Source organism: Copidosoma floridanum, unplaced genomic scaffold (genome assembly GCF_036245765.1).
Source record: "Copidosoma floridanum isolate Cflo_tuat_1 unplaced genomic scaffold, Cflo_Japanese_pri ptg000013l, whole genome shotgun sequence".
Taxonomy (NCBI): domain Eukaryota; kingdom Metazoa; phylum Arthropoda; class Insecta; order Hymenoptera; family Encyrtidae; genus Copidosoma; species Copidosoma floridanum.
This window is the reverse complement of record NW_028321890.1, coordinates 34102542-34120125: the sequence shown is the minus strand read 5'-3', so window position 1 is coordinate 34120125 and position 17584 is coordinate 34102542. Positions and strand designations below refer to the sequence as shown.

The window sequence follows — 17584 nt, the reverse complement described above, 5'->3', positions numbered from 1 at the left end:
CAGATTACTTCATAGTGTGCATGTTACATATGTTATACCTAAATACATAAAAACCATAAGAACATATAAGTTAAGTTCATGAGAGATGAGATTAATAAGAAATGAGAACTGGAGAGAGTGAAGAAGGAAAGAAAGGGAGAGAGCGAGTGAGAGAGAGTGAATTTGGCAACTTTTAATGAAAAAAAAATCTTTTAATGACTGGCAAGATCAAATAAAATATTTTTCATTGAGTTTTATTTAAAAAAGATACAAGTTAGTTATGTACGCTAGGAAACATCGTCAATAAATTTTTCGTCTTCTATACAAAATAATCTTTTTTTTTTTTTTTTTTTTTTCCATGTAAAAAAACAAATACTTGAGATAAAAATTACTTCGTGCATCTAAAGCAATAAGAGTGCAATGTTTTTTTCAACACAACTTGAAAATATTTCAAGAAAAATAGTCAAGTGAATATATTTATTTTCTATGTAGTGATGTTAGTAAACTATTACAGATTAGTAACATTTGCAAGAGTAATTTGTTAAGTACAACATTTATAAACATTTTATATAACATATTTAGAGCTTTTAATGTTATACAGTAGTAATGAATAAAAATTTTGTTTTGTTTTTAGCAGTATTTAATTTGATATTTTTAATATTTTGTCGATGATGAAGTTATTTAATGTTTTTTTATTTGTGTACATGTTGAATAATCACTTTCGATAATTAAAAACTACTTTATATGTACAATAACATACACAGTCCACTTTTCGTCTTACCACTTCTATAAATCAGTGAAAAAATAATGCTGCTTTGGCCATGATTAAAAAATCGGTACGTGACTGTTTCTCGGCACACCGTTAATAATATCTACATATATAGTCTAGTAATTAGATGAATTATGATAAAATTTTGATAAAACGCTTTATTCAAGATTTTGTCGAACTTTAAACTTGAGCTATCCTTCGACTTTTTTCGTCAATAATTACTATTATCCTCGCTAATATGAAAACTCTTTTGAACAACTCGACTTACTCAGTAAATACCAAATTTGTTATTTACATGTTGGTCTAGGAATTAATTTTGTGTTTTTTTAATCAATGTAAAATGAATTTACTGTGTCAAATGTCGCAATTATTTTTGAAATATATTTACTGAATTAATTTTTAGACCTAGCACTTTAAAAGTCGAAGATTTTTTATGGGTAGAGTAATTGTATTTAAGGCGGTTATGTTACAAGTACTTAAGGTTCAGAAAATTTAATTAAACATTGAATGTTTGAAGTAGCAAAACCTTTTTCCGACACGAAATGCCCATTTAACAATGCTAACTACTTATGCGGAATGTTTGGAAATAAGTTTATCTATTTTCACTTTTATAAAATAAACTAAAACTTCACCTCAAAGAAAAGCGCATGAATTTGATTATTGCATATTATAAAATTGATGTATAACTTAAATAAACTTTGGGGTTGATACTATTTGATGACAGTCATAATAGTATAGTATTAATAATACAATTATTGGGGACGTAATACACCTTTCGAGAGTTTATTGTTATAAATAAATTAATCGACTCGCAACAATATTTACAAGTAATCATACAAAATTATATCTAAGGACGGAAAATGAAAACATTACATCTAAGTTGGCAATTAATCATTCGATTTCCTTCCTCACATACTTTTTCATTTTATAAACAATGTAAGAAAAAGAAAAAATGCTCAAAATACAGCAGCTAAAGATATGAAAAGTAGCCAAACAGTAATTAAAAGTATTAAACTGTTTTTACATTTAAAAAAAATGTGATTTTTGTTGATATTAAAAACTAATTAATATACTACATACCGATCTAATCTGGTAAAAAATAGATAAAAATACTGTTACATTGACAAAGTAGGTAAAAAATACTATATTACAAGACAGTTGGAGAAAAAAATCAAACGAAAACGACCGAGAGCTTAATGTATCCAGGCTACTCTTAGAGCCCCTTTCAAAGGCAGGAAGACTTCAGGCCAGTCTCACGATGGTTTTATTTATACCTGGGACTATCAGGCGGTGTGGGCTGGGAGTTGTTAGTCTTATTCAACTTGAAGGACATTTTTTTGGCCGGTCTTGGAGATATTCCATGCAAGGTCGCACTGTCGGCTGTGTCACTGCTAAACCATACACGGCTACCGTCAGATACTGTGAAAAATTTCAATGATCACATCGTTAATATTGATGGTCCAGTCAATGGAGCGCATTAGCAATACCTTGGAAATTGAAATAGCGGAGATTAAATAAAACACCCCAACGCGAGAGTGAGAAAAACTTCTAAAGCTAGGACTAGTTTCTAGGATATTGTATGTAGAATGGAAGTATTACCTCTCAATAGATTTTGTAAGACTGTTAAAAAGGATTAACATTTATGAGTTAGCAAGATTTACGTCGAATTAGATTTAATGGTTTAGTGAGAGATGTTTCGTTTAATTATGAAGCAAAAACGTAATATTCGATGATTTTTTGTGTTAATGAGACGACTGATGGAAAAGTTAGTTATGGGTGACATGAGGTGTAAGGTGATGATCTATGAATTCATAAAAGAATCTTCCTACCTCTATTCGCACGATTGTCACTGCTTGCTGTGGAAGGATTCCGCAGACCTGGTCGACCACCTTGATGAGAGTCAATAAGAGCCGCTGCGAGAGTTGACGATGTCACTGACTGTACGCTAGTCGTTGAACCTTCCATTAAAACATGGACTCATTATTTTACTAAAATTTTACGTTTTCTTTTAAAATTTTCGTCATGCAGTGCTTCATAAACATAATATACAAGAGTGCAATAAAAATACATTCAAGAAGTAGAAAAAAATAGAACAAAAGAAAACAAACCTGATACTGAAGAAGCTACGCTAAACGGGCTTGGTGGCTGTACCGGAGAATAAACGTTTGCAGCAAACTCTTCAAAAGTTGTAGCTTCTTTGTGATTTCTCATAATCGTATCTATCGATCTCGCTCGCTCCTCATAGCTACAAAAGAAGTAAGTATTTAATCAAGTTATTAATTGAGTAAACTATTAAAACTCTTGGCATGACTCTTACTAGTGTTGGTACAACGTCAGTGTCGATCTCTTGGATCTACTAGCTGCCAGTGCCGTAGTTCTAACCAGGCCTGGTAGAACCGTGTCTTCCACGATACATTCGTCAAACAACAACCCAAAGAGCGGAATTTCCGATTTTTTGTTTACTTGCACTCTGTAGAGTTTGTTAGGAAGAGGATAAATAACAATCAACACGTCACAGAATTCAGTGGGGATGATATCTCGTCGATAATCACGCCAGTGTTCCGACCAGACTATGTGAATTTCGTCATTGCCAAGGTGTCTCGTCTACAAAGGTTAAAAAAAACATTAGCTCAAAATTCTACTATAAAATTTACTTTTATCTATGATCACGCCAACTCACTTTTTGCAACAAACTCTCAGGACTGTCTGAAGGCATCCTGGTAGCCACGTGAAATATGATTTCGGCGAATGAAGTGGCAAAGTACGGCGCGGTCACGCCCGAAGCTTTGCCAGGAACTAGACCACCCAGGAAGCCGGTGTGCGACTCGAGTTCGACTTCCCAAGCCAGTCTTGCAATAAAGCTCTCGTACTCTTTGCTGGCAGTGACGTTGTTTAGGATGGAATTCTTGTCTTCCTGGCCCTGGGCTACGTATATCACTGCCATCTTGTGAGTCTCTCTGGATCGCTGACTGTCCAGATTCCTAAGCTCTCGCAAAAGTTTTTCGTTCTTAGACAGCAGATGCAGCTTTCGACGCTGTTCCCAGCCCGCTAAGCCCAGATGCGAGAAGAGCAAACGGCAGTGGTGGAAGGGCGCTGGAGGTGACCGACTCGTCGGTGGACTCATTGGAGCTGCACACATACTCACGTGGTTGCTCCAGCAATTAATTTGCTCACGCTCTGCGTTGCGCTGATTTAGGATCGTAGCGATTGTTTCAGCCTCGTAGTGCTGACCTTGTGGTGGACCAGCAGCTGAATTTAAGGCAACCTCGGGATTTGTTAGTACTTCTGGACTCGTGTGGCCGATGTATTGAAGTAACTAGAAAATTAATAAAAAATTTAGATTCGAACTCATCGATGATCGAATAAAATTTCGAGATGCTCACGTCATCTAGATTATCCATATCACTTGCTCCATTTTCGAATGTGGGTAAAACGTTAGGATCATGATGTCGCATAGTATGTCTAGGGGGATAGCTTTGTAAGGGCATGACGCTACATAAATCATCTTTTACCATTTTCATTGCACATCCTATGAAAAAGAATAAAATTGAATTTTTTTCGTTGAGTGTTTTATTGACAAGGTATTGGCTGAAGTACCTGGTTTCACTAGAGGAATTTCAGCGTCTTCATTCGAAGGTTGATTATACAAAATTGAACTATCCCAAGACGCTTTCCCAGCCAAATCTCTCAATAATACTCGCACCATTGACGGAGCCGTCGTTAAGCCCGCCGTTACTCCACCACCAGGTGCATCCAAAGTATCGAGCTCTACTAGTGACATTATTATTGAATTTGATAGCATCAACAACTGAATGTTAGGCGCTTGGAAGATGGCTGATGACAATTCGTCGCTTTCAATGCCCGGAACGTCATCTAACTCTACAACAAGAGATGACAAACGTGCAGCTCCAATACCCATCGGAAAGTGTCCCAAATGATTCACAAGATGCATCATCACCTAAATAAAAATATTTTTTCAATGTTCTGTGACACGAAAGTATGATACGTGCAAAATTAAGCTTTATCATAGCTTTACCATTTTTGCAGCTAACTGTACTGACTGCATATTTCCTCCCCAAAGTGATTTTGAGTACGTTTCGTCAAGTAAGTTGTCCAAGGTGATGTTTGGTTCAAAATCTTCCTGTTCTGGAGCTTTTAAAGATTCTTGCGATTCTTTGCTGACCTTGTTTTGCGCAATATTGTCTAAGACCTTAAAAACAAATTATTGGATAAAATAATTACTTTGTGTTTCAAGAGTTGTCGTCGAGTCAAAAATTACCGAAAAAAGAATTAAAAGCAGAGGTTTTCCTTGATATACACTTAACAGCATGTTTGGACCAAGATGCATTGCCCATTCGCCAAGACAGAATAGCATCGATATTGTTGAGGCGCTTTTTCTTTCTCTAATAATAGTCCTTTCGAGTGTTTCCGATATGCTTTGAATGATTTTCGCTGGCACATTTGGATATTGCTCCAACAGAAGATCTGCCTTGTCGCAAAGTAGAAGGAGGCAGTCACATGCAACTTGAGCGACTGTTGCGTGTGTCGTCTAAAATATATTGTTTTCATGAACTTAAAAGATACTCTTCAATTCGAGAAAATTCAGAGTTAGGAGGCTAATTAGTTGTTGATTAATGCAACATTTACGGTTTTAGTTCACAAAAGCTAATATAAACATTAATACACAAAAAGTTGCCAGACAACGAATTGTCTTCTGTAACGCACGTACATTAATGGATGAACAAGATCTGCGTCACATCAAAGTACGGATTTCGGTAGGACTGGTACTGAAAGCGTCACATAAAGTTACAACACGAGTCATGCAAAGTATATACCTGATTCACTAATAAAAAGTGAAAATTGTCTTTGCGCCGAATAGTCTGCCAAGCTCTTTGTTGACTTGATCCGATAGAACACTAATATTTACTAATTTAAAGCAGCATCTGACACCAAATTAAAGTGCAAAACCAAAACCAAAACCAAAACCAAAACCCAAACACCTAGTGCTACTTACAATGTAACTATTTTCTGTATTAGCTATTGTTATATTTTTCAGCATTTTACACAGCATTTTTAAAAATTATTAACAAATTACCTTTAACGACAATAAAAGAACGTTGATGGCTTCCGGTACTGTTCTGTGCATAGTTTTATGGCTCAACTCTTTATAAACAAACATAGAAATGCTCGAAAGTGCGATGCATCTCGCCACGCCCGTTGGTTCTCGTCGACAGCATCGCATTAAAATAGCTATGATGTGATCCTTTAAAAAATGATGGAATACAAATTGAGATGGTTACCAAAATGTCTCTTAAATAATTTTTAAGTAACTTACTTTTGCATAAGGACAAGTGGTCGTCGCAAGATCTGCTTCATTGGGTTGTAAGACTCTAGTATTCGAATTTGTAATTGGCAGCGATAATAGAGAGCCAAGGATCGAAACCGCTTCTGCTCTTGGAGCCTACGTAATTTATATCAATTAACTATAATAACTAAAAAAAATATCTCCCCTAAGGAAGACAAAAAACGTACATTTACGTCTTGACTACTGAGAATCACATTTGCAGCTTGGATGTAATCTAGAATCAAAAGACTGGAGCCGGGAAGATTTAAACTAAATAGTCGAGATCCAGTGTATTTCACAATGGTGTGAAGAATCTTTGTGTCATTGCTCGATATTCCGTGATGAACGGCACGATAAAAAAGAGTTAAATGCTGCTTGGGTAAGCTTATGTCCTGCGGTTGTATCGTCAAAAGACATATGAGACGATACGCTGCTAACTTGCCAGCTTCGTACTGTTGAGGTAACTGAATTGCCTGGAAAATTCAAAGGATACATGTTATTTGAGTACAAATTTTTGTTAGTAAAGTATGTTAAAAATTACACGTGTGAATACAAACCTTAAAACACCACGGAGCTATAATTGTTAAAGGAGGAATTAGTTCTGGTGCAGGAGGAGTCACCTGGTTGTCACCCGAAACACCCTGGTTCTGTCGAATCTAAATTAAAAAATAAGGTTGAACGAATAATTCGTAAGCTTAGCAGCCCATGAGTAATTTTTCCCACGCAAGTAATTTACCTTGATCAGGGTATGCGTCAGCTGCACTAGATAATCCATGACTTGACCGTGGAGTGTGGGATCTTGGATGTTATTGACATCTCCGAGAGCGGACAGCATTCGTCTCCAAAGAACAACTGCCACGTCGGGCAGCCATCCTCTAACACCGCCGCCAGCCATCACTGACCTCTTCTCTGACGCATCGTTAGTGTCTATTTGCAAAATTTATCTTAATAAATATAGCTGAATAAATGTATTATGAGATCAGGTTGCAAATTGAAAACTAAGCCAAAACACATAAAAAAGTTAGAAAAATTATTCACACAGTTAAATATAAATCAGTTGCAAAAAACAAAAAGGAGCATCAAACTTTGTTAAGTTACAAAGGAAAAAAATATTTTGATTAGTTGAAAAAAAAAAAAAAAATTTTGGGATATGAAAATGTTACACCTCGAGAAATAAAAATACAGCGAACGAAAATGAAAATGAAAAAAAAGTCATTTTCACGCCCCCAAAAAAATAAAATATACAGTGAAAAGCGAAAAACAATTGAAAACTAAAGAAAACTCTCGAATTGACCGGCTTGTGTGTTTAATCGTTACCCTCTACATACCGATACTGTTACCGTCGATATTGTCAATCTGAATGGGACTGTCTTTGTTACTATCGACACCACTGCTGGGAGTGGGCGACGGACACCTTGGAGTCGGCGGCTCGCTTTCCGCGACAACAACGCTCTCGAGTGACTTGGCGCGCCTACCGAGCGCCCTGAACTTCCTAGACGTCGTCGAGGAAGGCGTTGTCATTGTGCTCGCGGTCACCGTTGTCGTTGCTGCCGATGCATTCGGAATCAGTCTCGCCATGTCCCGTTCTATGGACGAGGGCAGTACTGCACATGCAGAGGGTGGGATGATATCACGAGTGGGTTAAGGATTTTTTTTTCAGTTGTTATAACATGTTGGGCTAATGTTGTTCTTGCTGTTGTTGATCCTTACATTTGCATTAAATAAATTTCATTATACAAGGAAATATGTAATTTTAGTGAAAATAAAATTAAGCAAGTTGAAGAAAGATAATTAAAAATTAAAAATTATGTATTTAAAAAATACATACTCAGCGGATTGTAGAAGCAAAAAGACATGAAAATAATGTAGTTAGAAACCGAAATGTTTGCTATTGAATTCGCGTTCAAACTAAGCGAATGCTTCAAGTGCAAATAATGCGAGCACATTGGCACCGGAAAGCTATACCCCACACAAACAGTCATGAAACTGAGTATTTTTAACCCTTCAGTTAGTGCAGAAGCAAAAAAAATTCAGGACAGGCGTTGTATTTATAAGTACGTTTATGCTGTAGTCACAGCAGCCAATGAACACACTTGTATGCAGATTATTGAAAAACAATAAAACGTAAGTTGGGATATGTAAAATACCAAAAACGTAAAAAAAAACTCAAAAATAAATTGCCCTTGAACACAGTGCAATAATTTACCAGGTATACCGGCAGTGACAGCTGGCAAACGATGCCTGTGGATTTTGGAGCGAATTTTGCCGTTGTATATGTTGTTATCACTTATGCTTCTTGGTAGAGGTCGAACTTTCCTCAGTTCTCGAAATGCATGATCTGTAATGTGCATTGTTATTTTTATAAAATTTTTCTCAAATAATAACGATCGAATCGGCCTTGACGTCTCGATCAAACACATATAGTATTTACGTTTTCATAATAAGTTATTTAATGATTTTCGTGGCTTTTAAAAATTTTCTTATCTATATAAGCTATGTTTTATAAAATTCGCAATTTTTTTTAATCACCGGTAACTTCTTTCGATGAATGTGCCATTCCTTGGTCTGCGCTACCTCTGCGAGGTGGTTGCACGCTACCCGTTGATGCCGCACGAATCCCGACGCCCCTGCGTTTTTTCGACTTTTGCTCGCTCAGCCTATCCAACGGCAAGTCGTTCAGATCTAAATTATAAACGTGCCTTGCAAGGACTCGAGTCAATGTGTCGAGCGTTTTCTAAAAGAAACAAAAAAGTTTGGCTTGTGAGGTGGCTACATATTTTATGACGTTTATCAATCATTTCGCGCGATCGTTTAAATTTTACAGTTATAGAAAATAAACGTATTTTACGTCGAGGGCATTAAAATTTTTCCGAATAAAACTTTAATCCTCCATTTAATAATAATAATAATAATAACAATAATTATAATAATAATAAAAATAATAATAATAATTCAACACGGGTTGAATTTTTATTAGGATGAAACTCATTTCATGCACGCACAATTAAGTTCAATGAACTTTAATTAATCCATAAAATGAATGAATGCACACATTAATTGGTAAAAAGTACTTACGGCCCACTCGCGAATGAGTTCCTCCCAGTGCGTAAGCGACGTCAGAACTTGCAGAAATTGATCCCATAGCTGCGTTGATATCACCACGTTTAAATTGGCTTTGATCCACGTAACGATGAGAGTTTGAAAAATGGCTGGTGCTAGCTTCCCCCCAATACTGTCTAGGTGTTTCCGCCGCGGATTTCTTTCGCCCAATACAAGTGACGTTATTTGTAATAATACCCTTAACAACTGCTCCCAAGTGGCAGGCTCGAGTCTCGTGTGCATTACGACGTAACGATAAACGTTGAGAACTCTTTTACAACTATCGGTTTGCTCCTCGAGCAGGGTGGCTGAGGTTGAACCACCGGAATATTCTAAAAAAAATACATTCGAGGCTTGAGTTATAAATACTTGCAGGACGTTTTGTAATCCGGCTTTCACGAAAAGATTTTCCCGATAAATCGCGCCCATGTAAGAGTCGTTTCTTAGTCTCGACAGTCTCAAACTGTCTTGGGTACTCTTATCGGAATCGGCATCTTTTTTCTGGTTCTCTGGGTAATCCTTATGATTTTCTAATGGTTCAAGCATGAATGGAGGAACCTCCTGATAAAATAATTAATAAAAAATTAAATACACAAACAAAAATTCGTGAAACATATTTGAAAGACAGAAAGAGTCAAGAACTCACGTTGATTTGAATCCAGTCTTTATAAGCGCCGATGGCTTTTCGAATGGCCCCGGCGTGCGTGAAATCTAATAAAAATGCTTGCCTGTACATTTCGTGGATAAAATTAACGTTATCACGACTCCCATACAATACTTCACGAACTAACGCTACAGCCGTGACTGTACTGTCCTCATGACCGATACTTTCATGTATCGAATTTTGATCTACGGATATAAGACTTGTATCTGGCGGCTGATTCTGCGACACAGAAACGCGACGCAGTTCCTCTGCATTTTCTTCATTCGGTGTTATGCTATATAAAAATGGTCGTTTAGATAATATTTGGATTTTCAGAATATTAAAAAGATGATTAATCTTCACCTTTGTGTTAGCTGGGAAAATGCCCCATCTTTTTTGGTAACGTGCGTAAAGGTAGCGATCCATTTAATGAGAGCAACTTTACAAAGAATATAATTACTCAAACTTTGGTTTGACGGTTTTCGCATCGATGGTAATTCCAAGCTAGGTTTGTAAAGAGAAAAATTTTCATCAAATTCTGGACAAATGTGTTTTAAATAAGTTGCTTTGAAACGATCCAACAGAAACTGGAAAGACCTATACTGACGGGAATGTTTATCGCGCCATTCAATTTTTACAACCTGAAAAACAAAGAACGAGCAATGTTGATAGCATTCAAACAAAGTTTATTTTTATTACATTCGTGATAAATGAAAATAAAAACAAACCTGCGTGACCATAAACTCTAATAAGGCTTCAAAAAATTTAACAGACTCATTGTCTAGTGGCTTTTCACCACTCTGGGGCGGTAAAATTGGCCCATTATCGCACTGGCTTATAGGTCCGAAATTTACAGTGCCGTTGTTATAGAAGCACTGATTGAGCTGCATATCGTAAAAATCTTTACGATCTTTTTCGTCGCAGCTCGCGGACTTTGTGTGCCGTTTGCCACCTTCGACTTTTCGCTCGGATTTAAAAGGCGATGACTGCCTGGGCGGAAAACCCGGCACTAGACACGCAAACATTAGATGTATGTGCTCTGGTGCATTGTCGCCAAGTGTTTGATACCATAATATAAAAAACCTGTTTAATAATATGTAATGAGATGATATAAGTATCGAAAAACATGGTCTGATTAAACTCGGATCATTAAGTCATAATATACATTTTGAAATAAGTCAAGACTCGTTTAGAATAAAAATTGTTCACCTTATAGCCTGTCGTCTGAGCTTCCAGCTGTTTCCAGGGTGCAAAAGTTTGTGTAATATCTTGGATATACTGTGACACTGCCATCTTCTGTTTAAGAGTTCAGGGAGAAGTGTCAGAACTTTTTCCAATAGCTGCAACACCTGTTCCAACTCTTCTCTGTGCGCTTTGTGAACTGTTGAAAAAAAAAAAAAAAAAACTTTTGGTTCTAAATTGTTTGGATATTTAGAAATATTGATTCGTCCAGTGTTAATTAAGAAAATTTTTAATTAAAAAAAAGAAAAGCACTTAAGCATACAATGACACTTACCCAGGTGAAACGAGAGTTCTGTCAGCACAGTAGAGTGAAAGAAGCAGAGAAAATTTATATTAGTAAATTAATAGAGAAAAGAATGCGTTATTGTCTTCAATTGTAACCCACTAAACCCCAAACTTTTTACAACTACACTCAAGTAAAAATAAATATAAAAGGTTGCATGACAAAACATGAAACGTTCAATTCCATGGTATTAATAATATTTACAATTCTTTCTCTCAAGGTGTTAATGTTGTTATATTAAATAAAGAAAATATATTATAAAAGTTGGTGAATACAAAAAAAAAAAAAAACTAATATTTCATCATTTTGATAAATAATTATATATTACCTCTCTGACGTAAATTGGTTTCTGCTGCCACAAAACAATCATACAAAATAAAGTAAACATGACTGAAATTTGCTTCAAAGAAACCTTTGGCTTCATCAGTGTCCACATTATCTGTAAGAAAGGAAAAAAAAAAACCCAATTTATGAAATGTTAGAGGTGACTCAGTAGGAATGAATAGAGTATGTTTTTTTTCAGGCTAATTAAGCAATTAATTTAAGATAGTGTTGAAGATTAGATGTCATTACGTTATTCCTAATCTATTTCTTATCTAATTAGAGCTTAGAGCAATAATTACTTCTAAAAAATCGTGCTGTTTTTATCCGCCTTATCGATTCAAAAAAATAAAAATCAATTGTATACTCAATCATTGATATTGATACTCATTAAAATTATTGTTGTTTTCTTAACACAGTAAATTATACGATTTGAAAGTAGACATTATAATTCATGTTACATATTAAGCTGTTAATTATTATAAGAAATTATGTAAAATGTAGAATTTTATTTCGAGACTGACAAATCATTGCATGTTAATAAATACTATACAGAATTCTGATAACGAAAAAAAAATTGCATAACATGGTATAATCCACAGGTATGATTTAAACATCATTAAGCACATTAAAGATCAATTATAGATGTGTGAGGCAATCAAGTAATTTTGAAAAATAAATGCCAGTATCCAAAGACTCCTAAGAGACAGTTTTTCAAAACCTGTCCCATGGCACGTCAAACAGCGTGGGCGTTAATATAATGCAATACAAGGAAGAAGAGTAATAACAATGAAAAGATGACTCCCAGAGGAGGGAGAGAGATTGTTTTTCCCACAGATGCTGCTGTGACATAAAAAAAATACACACGCCACGTTGTTATGATGATCGTTATTACGTAGGTGGTATCCGCAAGTGCAATAATAATTTTCACCTACAGTGCCTGCTGCCCCCCTTTGAAGTAACCATCTCGCTTTTCCCCGTGTGCGTCCCACATATCTTTCACCTCCGTCTCGCTCTCTTGCCTCCTACGCTATCATAAATATAAGTACACCCATCTACATTAAAGTACATTGAATGTAATAAAAGTATGCAGGATACTCGATAATCGTAGGTACCAAAGATGCTCAGGTGTATTTATATTATGGGATTATAGAAAACTAGAAACAAATAGAACACCCATATTCACTTACCGAGGACGATTTTGAGATGCTTAAATCGGGTGGCACTGTCCTTTTTAACGTCCTGGATCTTGAGGGTCGACTTTTTGATGTCCACATGCACTTTCTTACTAAACATTGTTGAAGATGATGGGCAACCGTGGTGGCTGATGGCCTACGCGGCCCAGCAACGTACCCGTCCAGCTCCAGCAGTCTTTGTTATTGTTATTGTTGTTGTTGCTGCTGTTAATCTGCAGACCGCCGTCGTCCACACAAACCACATGCAAATAATAATTTGTAGTACTACACCGTCTGTATCCGGACGCACTAATGTTGCAGTGCAGGGTAAGGGCAATTTTACTGTTTGTGCGTGGTGATATTTTTTCTGATGATACTTTGACGTTCTTCATCGATAATTATGAAAAACAGTATCTTCTTCTTCTAATCGACATGTAGATACTGCACTATGCCGCTCGAGTAGTGTAACTTCTCCGTCTTACCCGCTTGATGTAACATTTGTTACTCATTCTTCGACAACACTGTATTTTTTTTTTAATTGGAAAAAAAGAGGCTGCTCCACTGCATAGGATACACTAGTTTTTTACGATGTACCTCTTTTAACATCACACATCACATCTGCTTGTACAGAATCTATGTGTACATGCACGTACATATTATACACTAGCGCACGCATCCACTGGTGACTCGCGAATCTCGCGATTCTCTTTACACCACTGCTACAGCTAATCGCTCTCGCATAACTCATTCACTAAATCACCATGATTCATCGAGGTAAGTCACGCAATTGTCAATATTTTTCTAATCGTGAATAAGTAAATTACGATTATCGCGAATCGTGAAAAAGAGAAAGGAGTCTTTTTAAATGGTACCATATGTAGATATTGCAGATGCCTTTTTTATTCAATCACCGCGTGTTGATAATACAGTTTTCTAGTATATCTAATGTAGGCAACGCGAGTAGTCTCCAACTCCGCGAAAATTAAAAAAAAAAATAATTTTATGCTCCGTAATTTACAAACGCTTTTACAGTTTCATTTACTTAGTTATTTTCTTTAAGATCTTCAATTGAGAATATTGATAAAACGGTTGATGGAAAAAATTGTGCAATTTTCTGCGTGCCAATTGTAAATTTAATAATTATTGCTATAAATTATATATTACATAAATAAATCAATAAAATATCGGAAATGCATACAAATTCTATGTACACACGATGCAGCAACAGCTTTTCATACCTTTTGTGTATAAACAAACTCAAAGTTTACTTTTACGTTAATTTTTTTTATAAATAACCAAAATGCTAGAGTTCAAAAGGCCACAGAATTTAAAATGAACACAAAAGCTGTTTGGTCGATTTATTTAAGATATAAATAAAGTAAATAGCTGATTTGTGTTTAGTAGAATTTTTGTAGTGCTTGTGACAAATTTTCAGCTGCTGTTTTATATAGTTGTCAGCTTACAGCCAAAATAAAGTATTCCTGAATTCATTTATGAATTTAACGATACACAGAGTAAGAATTAAATACTTTGTATGAATCATTTACATTAACAATGAATTAATTAACAGTTTTTCAAAAGTACTGGTAACGACAGGTTGAAAGTTTCGTCTCGAACACGATGATGATGTTATATTTCGATTGTTTAACTATTTTTAAAAACATACAAGTATGTGTATTCTAATTGTTATTATTGAGAGAAAAAACGGTACAAAAGATTCTTGTTATATCTAAGATTTTCAAAACAAGAGAAACGAAATGAAGTTCGGATCACAAAAAAGAGAACAGTCAAAGCTGCCCCCTTTTGTTGACACTGCCAACTAAAAAGCCCGACGGACGCGGTATAATGCTAAACGAAAGATATGAGATGATGAGATTAAAACTGCAGTGATAACACTGATAACTCAAAATCAACCTATAACACATATATAGTTGTAATGGACAAGAACAGAAAGTCAACGGTTTCTTCAATCAGTATTGAATTTTCGCGGTGTCAGAGCGTAAGCGGCCAAACCAAAGTGCAGGAGCTTTGGAAGTATTTGGAAAACCAAGATGATCTGAAACCATACCAAGTTCCTCGAAGTGATTACATATTACTTTCTATTTCAATCGTTTAATTAACTTTTTTGCAATTCTCGCGTGATGACGTGCGTGAAAGCGTACATACACATTTATATATACCATCGCTACAGGTTATCTGCAATTAACCTCCACGAATGAGGGATGCTGTCTTCAAGTTCGTTTATTTGTTTTAGTTGTCGTTGAAAATGACAAGTTGGCCGAACCCAGTGGGCCTGACACCTCATCGTCCTCGGAGACGTCATCGGGCACAAAGACATCTGGAGTAAAGCCCAAGCAAAAAACGCCGAAGGAAAAAAAGCGAAGCGGCACCGGAGCTAGTAAACTAGAAAAGTATTTAAGGTTAGCAGGTACACCATCATGTATATATTTATCGTGTGTGATGGAGGAAAATTTTTATAACGATTAAACAACCCTCAAACTTATACATGTAGAGAAGACTTGAGGCTCGCGGATACCGTGGAAGTCTCATACGAGGAACTAAACGCCGAAATAGAAGATTATCAGCAGAGATTGCTTCAATGCGGTTGTAAAGAAAAAAAATGCCATTGTCAAAAGAACAAAACATCACCAAATAACCGTTCAAGTTTCAATGTTTCGGCCAATTTGCCCTTCGAATAGGTAACTATTACAGCAATTTGTATTTAGATAACACTCGTATAATAGTAACAACTACATAACAATAAACAAAAAAATATATATACATATAAATATAACTGCAGCAGCGATTGCTCGTTTGGAAGGCACGCGTATTGATGCACGCTCGCTTCATTTGAGAGAGGGTAGGTTGGTATGGAGGGTAGGTACGCACGCGGTAAGCGAAGGTAATGGGCCGCACCGATGGCTCGCTCGCTCCCATCCGTGTACACATAAAGGTACAACGCACTCATGGTCCAACGGTTTTTCAAGATGAGTTTTGTCCTGTCGATCAAGACTGCGCTTTTCCCATGAATCATTTGTCGACTCGTACGTCGTAGCGGCACGTGGACCGACGATTTTGGGATCATTGTCCGGCGGACCGCACCGCACGCACATTATGTAGGTACGATGATCATTTCACGGTTTCTAGGATTTTTCACGGATTTTGTCGAAGCAAGTAAATATCGAGATCGAGGATTTACGGATCGGATTACGTACTTGCCGATTTTCGTGATTATCCCGAGTACAATAGGATCATGTGTATTTTTTAACGTTCAAGTCTTGTCTCTTTTTTTTCGGATACCTGTTCACCAAAGGAGTTGATTTTATTTATATCTTCGAGCTCATTTGAATTGTACTTGATACATATATACAGGATGAGAATAAAATTGCGAAATTTGTAAAGCTGACTTGTAAAATCGGTCTTTTTTTAAATTTTTTCTTCCAAACAACACGTGTGCAGAGAGAGAGAGAGAGAGAAAGAGAAAAGTAACTGTTTTTCCATGGGAAAATGAGAACGAGGCCGTGCGATTTTCCCCTCCGCGGAGAGTACTCGCGCCGCTCCGGGGCTCTCGCGCGTATAAGTATCGTGTTTCTCCTCGGCTCTTGTTAGAACCTCGGCGACGACGACGTCGCAAGGTGCGCTCTCTCTCTCTTTCTTTTACTCTAGATTCTCTTTTTCGATCTACTCTCCGATGCTATAATACGACGAGACCACAAGCGCAGTACTGCGCTATACAGCTTGTGGACCACCAGTACGGAGGTACGCCTATACCCTGTAGCATATTCTCATACCGTGGCCACGCAAAACAGGGAGACGAAAAAGCTCGCGCGGCATCTGGCTCCCGCCGATTTCCTCGATCGGCCAGCTCGTCTTCTCCGTACAAGCTTTCTGTGCCGATTTTGGTTTCATTGTCCTTCGACCTTCGTCTCCCTTCCTCGGTTTTGTCTTTTTTATCCTTCTGCCGATGAAGTTTCATCGACGATCGCGTACCCCAGTAGCAGCAGCTCGAGCAGCACCATCGGTACATCGAAGGATGGGGTAGCTTCGAAGCGGTTGCAGTATGCAGATAATTGATGGACGTTTCGTGTTTCTGGTAGAGATATTAAATAGCTGCGCCGCACTGGATCGGGTTTTCGGGAAATTTGTATTTTTTGGGAGGTTCCTGTGCAAATTATCGTCCGATACGAGTATCGGTGCTTCCTTCTATGTATATTAAATGATCGAACATACTTGATGCACGTAGCTTTTTGTGAAAAACCAAAGTACCTTGGTAAAATTTGCTGATTCGGTACAAATGTAACGAATTGAAATTTTTTTTTTACCAAACGACTTTTTATTTTACAGTTGTTTATTAGTGTAACCCGCAAAATTGCCCTTCCACCCATTCGAGTCCCCTGCGATTCTCTTACTGTTGTTTGCTTTTTTTTCCCCTATTGTCCAACTAGCCATTTGTCTCTCTCAGACAAGCAGTTCCGGTCTGCGAATCCGTACTGACCGCACCTCTTCGATTCTTTTCTCTTTTATTCTATTTTTTTTTTTTTTTTTTTTTTTCTTCATGCTCATCTGAGTTAAAGTATAAGTTTTCGTGTATTCGCCACGAATGCGATGACACGACACAGAGTTGTTACGTCTTATCGTTAGTTTGTCTCATATACTTTCTTCGGAAATCAAATTCATCGGCCGTTCTAGTATCGGGTAAAAAGGCACCTTCGACGCTAACATACAATCA

The 17584-nt window shown here is 36.8% G+C and overlaps 2 protein-coding genes across 6 annotated transcripts; one reads left to right on the top strand and one right to left on the bottom strand.

Moving 5' to 3' along the window:
• Positions 1-258: 258 nt before the first annotated feature.
• On the bottom strand, positions 259-13661 carry LOC106646920 (putative Rho GTPase-activating protein CG5521). Of its 5 annotated transcripts, XM_089590632.1 has the most exons (27): positions 12871-13661; positions 11688-11798; positions 11351-11368; positions 11044-11215; positions 10563-10917; positions 10198-10475; positions 9838-10129; positions 9168-9752; positions 8622-8826; positions 8299-8430; positions 7421-7696; positions 6829-7019; positions 6650-6748; positions 6281-6565; positions 6084-6209; positions 5844-6011; positions 5584-5664; positions 5028-5297; positions 4785-4958; positions 4346-4706; positions 4132-4277; positions 3429-4064; positions 3066-3352; positions 2857-2993; positions 2578-2706; positions 2348-2368; positions 259-2167 (listed from the first exon to the last, which is right to left on the bottom strand). In XM_089590632.1, the coding sequence occupies exons 1-27, from the start codon at positions 12974-12976 to the stop codon at positions 2013-2015; spliced, it is 5796 nt and encodes a 1931-aa protein (XP_089446758.1). In that variant the 5' UTR covers positions 12977-13661; the 3' UTR covers positions 259-2012. The 5 variants fall into 5 exon arrangements, with proteins under 5 accessions (XP_089446758.1, XP_089446760.1, XP_089446759.1 ...); XM_089590634.1 differs by lacking the exon at positions 5584-5664 and having other exon boundaries at positions 12871-13660; XM_089590633.1 differs by lacking the exons at positions 2348-2368; positions 5584-5664 and having other exon boundaries at positions 12871-13660.
• Positions 13662-14791: 1130 nt separating this feature from the next.
• LOC106646728 (uncharacterized) lies at positions 14792-15783 on the top strand. Its single transcript, XM_089590838.1, has 4 exons — positions 14792-14936; positions 15110-15275; positions 15368-15554; positions 15656-15783. The coding sequence occupies exons 1-3, from the start codon at positions 14792-14794 to the stop codon at positions 15552-15554; spliced, it is 498 nt and encodes a 165-aa protein (XP_089446964.1). The 3' UTR covers positions 15656-15783.
• Positions 15784-17584: the final 1801 nt, after the last annotated feature.